The following is a 15,949-nucleotide window of genomic DNA, read 5'->3' as shown; positions in this document are numbered from 1 at the left end:
TGCCCGGGACGTTTCTTCTCTCGACCCCGGCCCACGGATGGGTGTTGCGAAGGTCTGAGGGGGCGGCGAGGCCAGGCTGACCACAGAGGCCCCGGTGGAGGCGAGCAACTTCTCCCGGGCCCTCCACAGGGGACCCCTGAGGGGAAGCGAGGGCGGCGGCGGCGGCGCCCCCCCCCGGGGCTCCCTGCCCGCCACCGTGAAGGGACCCATCAGCAAGGGGTGAAAGGGGGACTTTCAGCTTTATTCACATTTGGGGCAATTAAACGGGGACCTGCAGCCGCCACTACACTTGGCTTCCCGCCCAGCGCCTCAGGGCTCGGCCCCGCCTTCTTCCCTCCCGCTCGGCCCCGCCCCTCGCATGCCGGGGCTCGCGCCGCCGCCTCCGCCGCCGCTGCCGCGTCCGTTGGGGCTCGCGCTGCCGGTTGGGCCCCGGTCGCCGCTTTGGCGCCGGGGCCGGGTCGTGAGGGAGGATGCGGCGGTACGCGCGGATGGCGCTGCTCTGCCTGGGCTGCGGCGTCTGCTCGCTCCTCTACGGCTTCAGCCAGCTGGCCCTCTCGCTGGAGCAGGAGCCCGGCCGGCGGCGGCAGGCCCCAGATCTCGCCGCTACCGGAGACCGAGCGGTGGCGGCTGGGAGCGAGGGTCGAGGCCAGGCGGGGGCCGGCAGGTACGGGGAGCCGGGGCCGGGCGGGGGAGGAGGAGGAGGAGGCGGGCGGGCGGGCGGTGGGGTCCCGTTCCCCTCACACATTCCTGCGGCGGGGGCTGCTCGGGCGGAGGCGAGGCCGGGGAAGGCGGGAGCGGAGGGGGGTGGTGGGGGGTGGTGTGGCCGTGTGCTCCGGCGGTCAGAGGTTGAAAAGGCCTTAAAAAAAGAAAAAAAACGCAAAAAAGTAAAGTTGAACAAAGCGGTGTTGCAGGCCTAGCCGGTGGCCGAAGCCGGTGCCCGAGGTTCCGGTATCGGAAGAGGAGGGAACTGGTGCGGGCTGCTGCGGGAGCCGGCCTGCCTTCGCCCCGTCTTCAGACCGGCCTGCCTCCTCCCGGTTGTAGCGGGGTAGATGAGGCGAGGAGGGTGCGTTTCCCTCTTCCAAGCTGAGGTACTTTCAGGGGGTTACTCCGGCCCGCAGCTTGATAGCTTTACAATCGTCAAAATTAAGCAAAAACGCTTACGATGGGGTGCTCTAATAAAGCCAGTTTTCTCCCAGTGAACTGAGGTCAGTCCCGCAGTTAAAGGGGAGCAGAGCCGAGCAGCTCACGCTCTTGCCTAGCTGTGTATTTCTGTTGCCCACCTCCTGGAAGTGGTCAAGCGGTGAGTGAGATTGTGGAAGGAAAAATACTGGGTTTCCTTTAGATTATGGTTTTGTGATCCTGTTCAGCCGTGGAGAGAAGGAGTGACAAGAAATGGGTTGCTGAAGCTGGAGGAGAAATTAAGGACCAGGCCTTTCTGGGCCAGCCTACCTCTAACTCTGCTTAGATCCCACAGGAGTTGAAAGCAATGTCAGTTTGATGGTTTGGTGACTGTGCCTTCTCCCCAGCACTGCACACACTCACTCCTTACGCTGCCGCTGCTCCTCTGATCCCAGCAGCAAGTTGATCTGGCACGCTGACCAGCCTGGAAACTACCTAGTTTTTAGCCAGCTCAACACTCTGAATTGGCTCGTCATGGAATTGTGGAAGTGTTGGTGCTGGTGCAAAGGAGTTGTGGAGGCCGGCAGGATGACAGAAGCTATGACTTAATCATCTTAAAATGTCATGAAATAGCATTCTGAGTTGCTAGGGGTGGAGTCAGCTGAAATGTGAAACCCAGTTTTTAACTGGCATAACTACTCCAGGGGATGTTTTCCCCCCAGCTTTGCTTTAGTTAATACAGATTATGACTTGAAGAAGTCATGCTTTTTCCTCACTTCTAGTTCACGATTAAAAACTCATTGTGAGAAGCTGAAATCTGGTTCTAAAGAACATAACTGGAATAGGAGAGTTAAAGGTAACAGTTTTACATAAGATTTCATTGGTTTAATAACCAACGTTTATTTTAAACGCTGTACTTTTTTTTGTTTTTAGTATTTGTACTAAAGAGTAGTTTTTAAGTCAAAGACAGTGGTGGGGGAGAACCCTAACAAGGTACAGAAAGCTTCTTGTTTGCTGGGGTGAGGTGGGGTGAGGTGGAATGAGATGGAAATCTGCCCTGTGTTGCAATGTGGAAAAGCTTTACAAACTGAGAAAGTTATTTTCCAAAGGTCTTAAGTGCTGTAAATAATTCCTTGTGCATACAGTTTCACGGGGGCTTACCTGCTTGCAAAATCGGTGTCTGTTTGACACCCGTGTGGGAATTCTTCACCTATAAACTGCTGTCAAACTGAAGGCTCAGGATGAGCATCACCCTGTTGTAAATTACTGAGGTTTTGTATGCTGTTTGTACAAACAGCATGTCCAAAACTCGCGTGTGAGTCAGTCCCTTAGAACAGTCCCTAAAAGTCTTTTGTTTAAGGAAAAATTCTGTCATGTGGCAGTTAAGAAATGCCCCACTGAATGTTCCTTCAGATGCATGTTTCAGTTATTCTCAAGTATTAAATCTTGTTACGTTCACCTGTGTAACTGATGCACGCATCTTTGTGAATGTATTGGTGTTTTTCAGTTTTTATACTTCAGCTGCTTTTTTTAGTGGAGACTGAGCGTGACAGCCACATGGCTGTTTTATGCTTGCTTCTGACTATCTTGTGATGGTGTAATATCTTAAAGGCTTCATTATAGAGTAAAGAGTGTTCAGATAACCTTCTAATCCTTCTTGAAGTTTAACATTTCGCATGCATTAATAATAATGCATTGCTTCAGCTGTTTTCACTGATAGCTTTAAAATACAGTTTGGCAAAGCAAATGTAACTGCTGTCTGAAGGCATTTACGCGCTCAGCAGTGATTTCCCCTTCTCTTTAGCCAAGAAGGGTTTTCTTTGCCTGAATAATCTAGTTTAGTCTATGATGTAAGGGCAGAAAGAGCGCAATCATACTGTGTGATGGCAGGGAGGGAAGTCAAGATTTATGGTAGTTTTCGGAAGCATGCAAACACGAAAACTGCAAGCTTTGGATAAAGCTGGAGCATACCACACCTGGAAGAATTTTGCAATAGTGATGATGCTTTTAAGTAGAAATCTTTAATTAAAAAGGAAGTACCATATTGAAACTAGAATTACAGGTTGAGGCAAGATCCTCCAATAAACATAGTAATTCAGGGGAGCTTGTTGGGTAATCACTTTGGTAAGGAGTTGTTTGTTTCAAAGGCTACAGTAGCCTGAGGAGCAAGATGACTAGAAACTAAATGATTGTATCTTGAAACTTGATATTAATAGCTGAAAAACATTTCAAGAGTTTATTAGCTAAATCCTAAGGTTGGGTTTTAGCTGTGAGGAAGGATTAACGTTGAAGGTAAATTGTCCTCCCGATTATTCATTCTGGTGAGGAAAGTAGTAATGAGTAGTCAGTAGTGTCATATATGACAGCTAAATGAGCAATAGATCTGAACTTGAAAAAAAAATATCGAAGCGTCTATTTGCAGAAGATACAAAGTCAGTCAAAAGCCAGTATATGTAGTCAACCTTTTTTCCTTTGCCAGTATGATTTATGGATGAGGAAGGCAGCTGTGAAAAAATGAAAAAAAACATAGACTGAATAAATGCATATTTGCTACATGTATGTTATTTAATAGTGCTCTAATAGGCTGCCTATGGAGTATCCTTTCATGTCAGTCTTTCTCCACTTGCTTTCATCAGTTTATTAGCAGACTGAGCTTATGAAAAGTGAATCTTCAGTGAATTTTATCAGTATCACCACTCCAATTAGGCAGATAATGTTCATCTTTCTATTCGGGTCCAAAAAAAATGCTATCCTAATGGCAAGCTTAAGAAGTAGAGCAGGAATCTGTCGTCAGTTCCGTGAATTCAGTGAGGCCAATGAATTTGACCCTCTTAACATGAAACATGTTTCCATCACCATGTAGTTAGCATTTTTGTGCAGCCAGCCATACTGTTTTGTTATGGGCGACACTGATACCTGACTGTATCTGTCTCTTGCTCTCTAACTATCATGATAAAGGGAGAGTTAAATGGTTTGTAGTGCATGGAAAAGTGTAGCAAGTGTACCCACAGCTTAGACAGCAGAGGAGGGTGGTTGTAACAGGTAGTTCGTTCTTTCCTTGCGCTGTGTGCAGCTGTTTTCATCTGTGTCAGAACATAACCAGCAGTTTCACCGGTATGATTCTCAGCTACTCTTGTGCCTTAAGAAATTGGTGTAGAAACTGTCTAAGCTTTTCAAAATATGAGTAAAACTTAACAGGATGAAACATTGAACAATTTGAAATTGAAACTGTTTTTTTAAAAAAAAATCTGCTGAATTTGTCAAGCAGTTGACTAGCAAATGTTATTTTACATAGAAATGTTGTAAATTAATGAAACATTATCAAGATTTTTCTGGGTAAAAAGTTGGTCCTGTGTCAGACATTTAACATTACATCTGCTGTCCCCTATGTAATAAACCCATTGCTTCTCCGACAGAAAATGTTATAACAAATTTGTGATATTGCTGCAAGTGTTCAGGAACAGCTATTTGGAAGAATCAGAAATTCTCAGTGCATTTGGGAGTTGATTGAGCGTCTCTTCCCAAATTTTTCCTCCTGTGATTATGAGCAGGAAGGAACTAAAAAATGTGTCCTTCCTGTTTTGCTGCACATTGTGGGTTATGCTGTAGGAGAGACACCAGTCTGTCTCTGTTAGTTCATCCTTGCAGTTGATTGGACTTCGGCTGTTAATGCAATACTGACAGGAAGGCAATAGTCATGACTGCAACCGTCACTGTTTGGACATACTGCTAAATTTGCTGTGCAGTTACTTTATACTACTGTGCTGTAGTATAAAAGATGCCACATGGACACGTGGAAAAGTATACTTGAAAACTGTGATCTCCATTAATAGTAAGCCCACCAGTGTGCTTAACAAAAGGACTGTTTTTTTTACCACTGATCTTTGGGGGATTCCTTATGGTTAAAACTTGACTTGCCTGAGCACAGGGCCTCAGTCTTCATGAATGCGACTTGGGCGTTGCTGTGTATTTTGCACACAAATTTAAAATTGTCCTTGAATTCTGGAAAGTATTCTTCTTTTCAGTGTAGACACCTTTGCTATCTCTGCAAGACTAAAATTTTTACTGTCCAGTGGTGTTGAAGCTAAATTACCTGATAAAGGTAAAGGTGTTGAAGCTAAATTATCTATAAAGGTAATTATGAAGTGGCTGGTTGCCTAAGGGAGAGATACCTTGAACTGGCAAGCAGATCTTTGAGAATGGTTGTCTGTGATACCAGTGATTTTTAAAACTTTATATTTCTTTGTTTTTTTATTTTTGACACTGGTTGGTGTTAGGAGTTGTCCAAGCCAGTAGTGTGATGGAGGTGAGGCTGCCGCACCCCCATGTCTCTGGGTCCAGCCAGTAGCAAAGCTGAGCATTTACTTCCAATGGGCACATATGCCCACAGTGCATACGTACGTGGCTGGCCACAGAGATCCAGCGCGGAGAAAACAGCGCTTGCACAACCACAAGCAACACAAGTGGCCTGATCCTGTTCCCTTCTCTGGCTGATCAGAGTGAAAGGCTTTTAGTGGAAAATATTTTAAATGTATACGGTGTGGATCCCTCCAGTAACTGGCCTTAGTCACTCGGTCTACCCAGGAATTGACTCCTGATCCTCTGCTCTCCCCTGTTGCTGGCCTGGGCATGTAAACCCACAAGGCTTGCAGCCCCAATTCAGTTGCCGGTACTCGGACCCTCCTGGACATGCACACACGTGTGCACAGATGAATACGCTATGGATCCTTCCAGACCTATGGCCTTAACATTAGCCAACACTCAAACCCCAGGGCCTCTCTGGTGGTTGGCGTAGACCTTCTGGTCCTTCCAGTAGCCATCCCTCAGACCGTAGTCTCCTCTGGCTAGCTTAAGAGAGAGCTTCTTGCAGACCCCCTGGTCTCTGCAGAGTCTGGCCCAGCCTTACGGCCTGTCTGATATACCTGGCTCCCAAGCCTCTTCTCTACTTGTGGGCTAGTCTGGCTTGATACTTGCTAGTGATTATGTGCACCAACACGCACACCCACACGCTGTTTGCACGCACATCTCCCCAGTTTCTGGCACTGCAGGCTCTGCGGCCACCTTTTCATTTGCTGGCGCTTTGACCTCTGTGCATGCGCATGCTCATGGAATGGAGCACCCTGTCACCCAGGAAAACAGAAATGGAGTTTAATAAGGAAGCTGGCGATCAGGCATGCAACATGGCTGATCGTACTGATGGGCAACCTGTCTAAACGTGTGACCGGACCCTCTTCTCTCTGTTTTCGCATTCTCGTTCCTCCCCAGTCCACCTTGATCCCACAGCGAGCCCCACACCCCTGCAGGCAGTAACCCCCGTAGGCAGTCGGTAGGGTGGTCTGGACAGCCTCCTCGGTTGTCTCATCTGGTGGATCTTCTGGCTGGCCCATGGGCTGACTGCTCTCCTGCACTGGGGCTGGGTCAGGGTGCTCCATGTCCCTGGGTTAGACTGCTGGGTTTCCTTCACCTGACATTGTTTTCTGCTTTCTATTTGTGGAGGCTGGCCTTTAATCACATAACCTGTAATAGATGTCAGCAAATTATCCCTCCCTAATGCTGAAGGCAACTATTCCTGTCTGACTAGTAACCTTGCTCAGGTAACAATGACTGTGCCTGTTTGATGAACAGATAATACAGTGCATCTCCCTAGCACTTTTGTAGTCTAAGCTTTCCTTTTTTTTTTTTCAAGTAAATTAAAGTTTTGTTTCAAGTAAAAAAAAAAAAAAAAAAGAAAATCTTCATGAGTGGCATTTTGAATGATCTTATTGTGAATAACAGGAAGAAAATGCTGTCTAGTGATTCCAGTCTCTTTATCCTTTGTAAGCAAAAGCTTTATGGAATATGGTAGCATATGGTCAGCTGAGAGACACTGCTGTTGGCAGGAAAAAAGCCTAACATTAGGTAAATTACATACGTATGTATCCTAGTAACATTTTTGTTTCAAACGTGAAATTTATGAATCAAATCCAAGGCCGGCAACCTTCTCATCATGCTAAATGGGATATTGGAAGGGCCTAATGTGTCAGAGAAATGACGTGGGCATTAATTCAAGCTTGCCTCTTGCCTTGGTAGTCTGGATAAGATAGTAGCACAGAGCAGCTGAGAAAACACAGCTTTTGATGGTGGGAAGAGGAATCCCCTGTAATAATAATAATAATAAGATAATAGTCTTCCAAACCAGAAGACTGTTTTTGAGAGAGAGTATATTAATTTATCCTAAAAGTAATGAGAGACAGTTACTTCAAAAAGGTACACCGTGGAGATTGTAAAGATTGTCCTTCAGATAAGGGCAAGGTCTTAATGTGCCTTGGAAGTTTTTAAGACACTTCAAAAGCTGCAAAGATTAATGTAAGAAAGAATCTGGCAGAGAGAACTTGTAGTTTTATACCATGTACTTACCCCAGAGGAATGCATATATCCCAGTCACAACGTACAATATCCTTTTTTGTACCTGGATATTTATTTGTGGAGACTGTTCTTAAGTAGTGAGATAGAATTACTTGAATAATTCTTGCAAACACATGTATCTACAGGATATGAGGATTTCCTGTGATCTCTGACAAAGAACTGCTCCGCCCTCCCCCCCCCCCCCCAACACTTAGTGAAGCTTTGTGAAAACACTGTGTTTATCAGGTCATTTTTCTCAAGTGTTGAAAAAAGGAGAAATTATACAGCTTGCCATTTTCGATGCTACATTAATCTATTAAATCTGGTATTTGCAAAACATCGGCCCTTACGGATACCAGATAACCCTACCGAGATTACGCTGATTAATTTCAAACTTGCAAAGCCAACTTGCAGTAGAGTTCTGAGCTGTAGTCCTTAAATACCTTTTCATTTTGAAGCTTTTGTGAGGGTTTTCTTCTTGCACATGTCTTTCGTTCACAGATACCGACTTTCAAAGGAGGATAAACACTATTGGCATTGTGTCAGCAGGGCAGGAAGAGGGACCAGAGGATGTCACTCAAGAGTATACCCTTTCCTTTGCAGTATTATACTTGCTTATTTAAGGTTTTAAATCTTGATGTTGATTTCCTCACCAGAACCTCTGAAAATACACTTCTATTGCTCTTTTAAAATATTTCTTATATTATTGTTGCATAAAATGTAGTGGTAGACTAGTAAAACCTGCTTTTTTAGTTGTTAGTGTAGCACAGGTCAATAAATTATTAGTCTTGTCATTGGTATGGAGAAGCAAAACTTGCCAGATATGGTGATTATTTCTGTATCACATTAACCTTTTGTAATGAAACAATGGAATTAATTGGTGCTGCAAAGCCCTGTTTTTTGTTAAAAATCAGCTTTGCAGGTGTGCACTGAATAGAGTTGTGGATGAATAGGGATTGTGTTTAAATGGACAATGTAACTTTGAAAATGAAATGTTCTACTTGTTCTTCTGCTTGAAGTAGACAAAGGTATTGTAAAGGCGAAGGAGTTCTTTTCAGCAGTAAGTGTTGCCGTTCACTGTATTACCTGTGGACTTACACTAAGCTAAGAACATAGAATGACTCTGAAAATACATGGAGAGGAAAGGCTAAAGGATGGTGACTGTTCTTCCTTAAAATTATTCTTCTGGTTGGCACCTAATACATCTTCTTTTGTGTTATCCAAGTTCCATGACATAGCCAGTCTTCTGCCAGGTAATTAACTATTCAAGTTGTGTTTGAGCTAGAAAATGATCCATTTAACTTTGCCATAAAATCAGTAACATTTATATAGGTTATTTTTGTCTTATCCTGTTAGGTGTAAGAATTTGTCTGTATCTTTCTGGAATTCCTATTGGATGCTGCCCTCTGATGTTTGTGGAATGAACTGCTATTGGGAAGCTGCTTTTAGGTAGGATCTATTATTAAATAGTACTTTATTATTTGATTGCAGACAGGTGTAGCTGATAAGTATTTTTGGCTAGTTAGCAAGGTGACAAAGCAAAATATTTTGATTGCTTCACATGCATTTCACCTGCTTATATTATGGTTGCCTTTAGCTGGGCTTTCTCCTGTTCTATTATGTTTGTAGACTCAAGTGTTATTACAAAGAGTAGATTTTTTCAGTTATGTTGCTTCATTAAATAGAGACTTGCTAAGATTGGTAAAAAGTCTATCTGAATATAGTCTGAAAAGTTACTGATGAATTAATTATTTTTGATAAATAAAACTTGCTGCACAGTAATACCCGTGATGTAACTTGTAATAAAAACTGGCAGATATGTTTGGTAGTTAATTTTGGAGTTTTTTTATTCAAGTTACATGTTTTACAGAATTTGAGGAGGGTACTTCATCCAAAAGCACTGAAACAACCATCTTAGAATGTGCTTTAAGATACAGTGTGTTAAAGCATAGGCTGTGTCCTTAAAGTTGCATCTTTAACAGTAAGTTTAAATGTTTTGATGTGGTTGTTCAGATGCTTTAGGCTGTCAGATTATGGAAGTAGCTTGAAAGGAAATGGAAGAAGCCTTAAGCTACTTGATAGATATGTTCTCTGGCCTGCGTAGTTCTCTTGAGCATGTAACTAAAGTTGTAAGTCAGTTTTTTGTATATTTAAAATTTTACTGATCATCCTTTGATATGGTTATCTCTTCCTCTTAGTCTGAAGCTTGAATATTTCTAGGGAAGCAAAGGAAGAAAAACAAGTTTAGCTTCACAAGACACAATGTATTTTTGAAAATTATGATTGTGGGAAAGGTTTTAAATTGGTCCCCTGTTCCTCTCTGCTTGTGTGCTGTCAGTGCTTTTTAAGCTCATCAGTTGCCAAGAAGTTACTTAAAGAGATGGGTTAGATTGATTTTTAGTCTGTTAGTGAACTGCACCTGTAATTTGGGAATGCTGAGTCTTTTTCGCTGCCCTTGGTAGCCAGTGTGTCAATCCACAGGGATTCATCTGACTTGCCCTTTGGCAGACTTAGCTGTCTGAATGGACTCAATTAACTTTTTTTTTTTTTTTTTCCTTAAAGGTTAGCTTTTGGGAGTTTAACTTTATGAAGTTTAGCACAGGGGGGTAACCAAATGTCAGTGCAGTTGTGGTGGAGGGTGCAGGGGCTTAGCCTATACTTAGTGGAAGGACAGGATGTGACCGTAAGTTTCATTCATCCATGGACATCTGAGCAAGTCTAACAGTTGTGCAGTGCTGAGAGTGCTGTCTTCTGACCCCAGCGACCATGATGATGTCCATGAACAATACAATGTAAGCACTAAAACAGCAGAAAAATTCCTTACTGGATTTTCTGCCAGGCTTAAGGCAAGTGGGACTTTGGAACCAGAAGTAGAGAAACCCCATGCAGTTCCTTTGCACGTACCTTAAGCTGTAACTTGTATTATTGTATTAAGAATGCCGTATGTGGCTGTGAAGACAAGTTGGTTGACGTACGCATTGATTATGACATTACTGGGCAAGTGTAGTTTCTTTTATGGTGAAACAATTGTCGTGGTGAACTCCTAATATGCTTAAATATGTAAAGGGGATGTGGTGTTCAGATTAATAATTTCAGGCTGAGTTTGATTATTTTATCAATATTTTACTATTAAATTAATTTCCATATGTTGTGCTGACTCTGGTGCTTGTTGAATTCCTCAGTGAGATGCTCAACTTCAGAAAGGTCCCCCTTGCCCCCCCCCCCATCTTTATTTATTGCTTGCTCTGTTTAGTAAGTTCAGTTGGTTTCAGAAAGGTGCAGTGAGTTTGGGTAAGGGAGGAGGTGGGGCAGATGGCAGAGGGAAGGAGAAGGTGCTCCCTCTTTGGATAGCAGCAAGCAATTACAGTAGCTCAGCATCTGAAACAGCTGCCTATGCCTCATTTCCTTCTGTGTGCTGGAATGACACAGAAGATAGTTGCAGTTTGCTTTCAGCTTTGGATAGGAGTTAGAATTTTGTTAACTCTCAAAGAAAATGGTGCATTATAGAAGCTGAAGGGTTTAGACCTTTGATAGCATCTTATGCTTCAAACGCGATATGTGGTAGTTGTTCTCAAGTTTGCAGTTAGATTTTTGGAGGAAGAGGAATGAACTTAATTCCATGCAAGTTTATTAACCCCACCAAATGATGTCTAGCATTCTTGTTTTCTGAGATTGTATGTGCAGGGCCGCTTCAAGATTCTTCATGAAGATAAAGCCTCTTGAAAGCTTTTTCTGTAAAGAGGCAACATTGTGGTTCTAAACTGGGTATCTTTTGAAATAGAAAGGATTGAGAATTCTACCATAGTGTCTTATTCCAAATAATTTGATCCTGGGTTGACTAAGCCTTTGTGTTCTTGTTAAGTGCAGTTGTGGTAGTGAGGTGCAGAATAAAGGTGGACTCTGAAGAGACTGGGATAGGGAGAGGGATATGAGAAAAACCTGAAATCTTAGGATAGCTAACTCCACTGCCTATAGATGTGCCAACAAAATAATGGGAATTCCAATGAGTTTGCTTTTAATAGAAATGGCAGAGTCCGGTCATTGAACTGCACTAATACTTATCTTGAATCTTCTATTTGGCCTGGTTTAATCCATAAAAAGAGAACAAAACTATTTATCCAGATCATAAATCAGTTTGTGAATGGAGATTCTGGTGTTCTATTTGCTAAGCAAAGCAGAGCAAGGAATCCATTCCGGCTCCCCCTGGGCAGGCAGGAGTTCAGCCACCCCCAGGACAGCAGGGCTCCATCGCGCCCAACGGGGACTGGGGAAGACAAACGCCATCGCTCCCAACGTCCCCCCGTCCTTCTCCTTCCCCCAGCTCGAGATGGGGAGCGTGACGTCCTACGGTCTGGGATCAAACTTGGGTCGGTCGGGGTCGGCTGTCCCGGCTGTGTGTCCCCCCAACCCCTTGTGCCCCCCCAGGCTCCTCGCTGGTGGGGTGGGGGGAGAAGCAGAACAGCCCTTGGCTCTGGGTGAGCGCTGCTCAGCGGTGACGGAAACATCCCGGGGTTATCAACACTGTTTTCAGCACAAATCCAAAGCATAGCCCCGTACCAGCTGCTATGAAGAAAATTAACTGTACCCCATCCAAAACCAGCCCAGAGACCTATAGAGTAATTTGGAAATTTTTTAGGAGAGAGGTGTATATATAGACTTCAGTATGACTCATTCTATAGCTAATTCAACATAATTTGAAATAGATGAGCTCTGAGCAATTGCTGATTCTAATAATGGATAATAAGGATCTTCCTTCTTTAAGTTAATCAGTGTAAGATCAATTGCCTATACTGTATGTGGGAAGGATTTTGAAGCTATTCTGCCCTCACATTTTTTTTATCACCGTTCTGATTATCAGCATTATTGAGACAGAAAGTCATGTGTTGTGCTTTTGGTATTGAATATTTGTTAGCTTTTGCATTGATAGAGGAAGCATGAGATCACTTTTATATACTGTGGTGTAAATTTTTATCAAAAATTTAAAAAATGCTGATAAAGATAACATGGCGCTCAGGTTTTGCATGATCTGGATGATGTGTATCTTTTCTAGTACACCTTTCAAGGTGCTCAGTGTCATCTAGCTGGTATGGCTGCTTATTTCCTACTGAGACTGATTAAGAAGAAATTTTTAGGGGTCATTGCTATGGCTATCCGACCTGCCTGATTTCAGTTGTTGGATGTTGCTTCTAAGCGGGTTTTAACTTGCGTTGCCTATTAAAAAATAAGTTTCACTATTTTTTGAGTATATAGAGGTCCTGGTGGTGTGTATATATTGAGATAAATTGTGACAATCCTCAAAACCAAGACTTCTCTAAACTAGCCAGCTCATTGGAGGATGGGCCTCTGAATCTTTATAGTCAATTTTTAAATGACTAATATATTGTAACTTCAAACCTAATCTACTACTTGAGTTTGTAATTGAATGGATGACATTTGGACATCATATGCACCGGTATCATTAGCATACTTTTACAAAATAAGCTCTGATTATGACCTATTTTTAATTCAGTGCAGTAGTAGAAAGTTAAGAAGCTGAACAAAACCTACAATTTTCATCACCTTCAAATCCAGATAATTTCTGTAGTTACCTTGATCCTACTTCTAATAAGTGTGGGAATGATTTAGCAGTTGCGTTTTATTTAGTGTAGGTTTTGTTGCCTTCTCACTCTGCCTATTTGCTTTTCTTTTTCTGGTGACTAAAGGCTGCTGGGGAAGGCTCCTTAATGATTGATTGAATTGGATCAAACACAAAGCATTAAAAGAAAAAAGGATGTGATAAGTAAGCCATCTGTATTATATTTACCTATCTACTGTTTGTTTTTCTGAGGCGTGTTGTGGTGCCAGGTTTGAAATAATACAGGTTGATTATATTAAAATATTTTTGCCTGTATACTGTAATGAATATAATTTGCATTTTTTATGCTAATTGTCAAAAAACTTGTATGGTTAAAATATTGGCACTGATAATGTGGTTAGCTTTTTATATTGAAGAAGAAAACACATTTTGCAGTAGGCTTCTGTTTGCTCTTTTTGTAAGTGTAAACAACTTTAATACAGCTGAGCCTGGCAACCTAGTCCATTTGGTTATAATATCAAGGAAAGTTAGTTCCTCTGTGGAAGGATTTAGAGTTTATTAAGCTACCTCGTTTAGGAAGCTGAATATTGCATGCTTCGGGTGCATTACAGACCATATGGAGAAAAGATCAAAGAAAAGCAAGGTTGTAGCTCTATCAGAACCAGTGTAGGAAAACTTGTTTTAATGTAGAATAATTTTAAAAATGTTTTTTGTAACCTACGAAATAATTCTTACATCCTTGTATTACCATTATGTAATACAGTGGTGGTTGTACATAAAAACTAGCGGTGCAAGTTAGGATGACAGCAGTTTTCTCAGAAAATGACAAATATTTTTACATTGTTCAAAATTCATGCAATTATATTAAAAGTGGTAACTCCTCAATGGGCCAGAGTAAAATTTGAAAGGATAACTGAGGTCAATTATTGCTTCAGTTATTCATGCCACTCTGTGCTCTCAGTATGTGGATACTCATCTTTCCTTCCTTGGCTTCCCCAGCCGTGTTAAGGGAGCAGGAGCGGACAGCTTGATCGCCAGTGAAGTTGGGCAGGGAGCTTCCTGTTGATCTCTAGGTGTGTTCTTAGTAGTACATCAACGGATGGGCAAAAGGAACTCTAGTGCACAAAGTTTGTAACAGAATTACGGGTGTCTGTGGTTCCTCTGTGGCTTTCCATAATAACAGTGCCACTATACTTGAATGTGGCTTAAAACCAGGAGAAAAGTAAAATTGCCCTTGGTCACACTGACAGCTCCTTGAACAGTACTCAGGTCGCAGTAGTTGCTGTAACACTGCGGCTGCTCCGGAAGGTTTGGAGCTTGGAAGGCGGCAGTGTGTGCGTGCAGCAGAAGCTGTTGTACATGGCCTCAGTAAAGCAGGCCAGGATTGGGACAGGCTTAATGATCACAAATCAGATGGAGCTGTACGCAGGGTTCCTTATGTCTGTCTGGGTGTTCCTGAGAGTTTGGTACCCTCTCAACTGTGCTCTTAATGCGTTATGTAAGAATAAGAATAGGAGAACCCTACTTTAAACGTACGCAGGAGATGCCCAGCTGCAATACCTTGTGCCAAGTCTAGAGGGCAGAGCTAAGATATTAATGGAGCTGATGAGTATTTTAGCGATGATATCATTTGGTTTTGTGTTTTTTCCCAAGTTCAGCTGGGATGCAGTGAAGGGTCTAGAAGAGTACAACTCATCAAACCATACCTCTGTAGCTTACTACCAAATTATTACTTCATAATTTTAATTGACCTAGAAATGCTAATTTAATATACAGTGTGTCATGGTACACATCTTTAAACATAAGGCAGTGTCTTGACAGACAGGCTCTGGAAAATCTTGTTGTAGCAGATTCACTAAGCATATCCAGCTATGTTCCTCTGTCAGAGGTTATTAACCCCACAGCAGAATTAATCAGTACAGAATGAAGGTCTGCACTTCAACACAGAAATACTTCAGGGCAAGGCTTGTACCTGGATGAGCAGTGTGTTTTAAAATACATGTTTTGCTCTCACAGTGTCAAAGTGGATGGTTTTAAATGTGTTTTCTACACTCATGGGAGTATGCATGGTGCTCTCTCTCAAGTGTTTTATTTCAGTTATTTTTACTGTCCCTACCCACTCATGTGTAATTAGTATCCTTAGTCAAATGAAATTCTCTTATTTGACCCTAAACACTCAAATCCTGTCATGGCTTCCTGCTCAGTATCTTCTATGGGATTACAGGTGCGTTCTTTGTTCTTCCATTTTCATTACCGGAGGTTTTTTTTCCCTGTAGGAGCTAGGACTCCCACATTATTGAAGATTTCTTTTTCTTTAGAAATTAAGGCTGCCAAGTTCTCCTTGTTAGTCTGTCCAACAGCCTTACTGAAATACAGTTTTATTTCACTCTATTGTTGCTTTTTCCAGCTTTGACACTAAGTTCGCACACACCAAAACATCAGGCTCGTAGTAAGAAGTGTGTATATAAAAATCTGCATTTGTATTTTTGTGTTTTCCACATTGCCTCCGAACATTTTATTTTTTTTTTAAAGTATCTCCTGTCATGCTTTAAGCCCAGCCGGCAGCAAAGCACCACAAAGCCTCTTGCTCACTCCTTCCCCCCGGTGGGATATGAAGGACAGGGAGGGATCGCTCACCAATTATGGTCATGGGCAAAAAACTAGACTCAACTTGGTGAAAAACAACAGAATCAATTTAATTTACTACCAATCAAATCAAAATAAGGATAACGAGTAGTAGAACCACATCTTAGAACACCTTCCCCACACCCCTCCCTCCTTCCCAGCTCAACCGCACTCCCAATTTTCTCTACCTTCTCCTCCCCAGCAGTGCAGGGGGATGGGGATTGGGGGCTGGCGTTGGTTCCTCAC

The 15,949-nt window shown here is 42.6% G+C and overlaps 1 protein-coding gene across 3 annotated transcripts in view; it reads left to right on the top strand.

Annotated features, from left to right (window-relative positions):
- The first annotated feature begins 375 nt into the window (after positions 1-375).
- GXYLT1 (glucoside xylosyltransferase 1) overlaps positions 376-15,949 on the top strand; it is a 35,353-nt gene continuing 19,779 nt past the window's right edge. The window contains exons 1-2 of one of the 3 annotated variants that reach the window (XM_049814329.1): positions 376-664; positions 8,860-8,952. In XM_049814329.1, the coding sequence (XP_049670286.1) occupies positions 471-664; positions 8,860-8,952 (287 nt within the window). In that variant the 5' untranslated portion in view covers positions 376-470. Of the gene's footprint in view, positions 665-8,446; positions 8,757-8,859; positions 8,953-15,949 lie in introns of those variants that run through there. The other 2 variants (XM_049814331.1, XM_049814330.1) reach the window with 2 other exon arrangements.

This window comes from Accipiter gentilis, chromosome 11, assembly GCF_929443795.1.
Source record: "Accipiter gentilis chromosome 11, bAccGen1.1, whole genome shotgun sequence".
Lineage (NCBI taxonomy): Eukaryota > Metazoa > Chordata > Aves > Accipitriformes > Accipitridae > Astur > Astur gentilis.
This window is presented reverse-complemented; position numbering and strand designations above follow the sequence as displayed.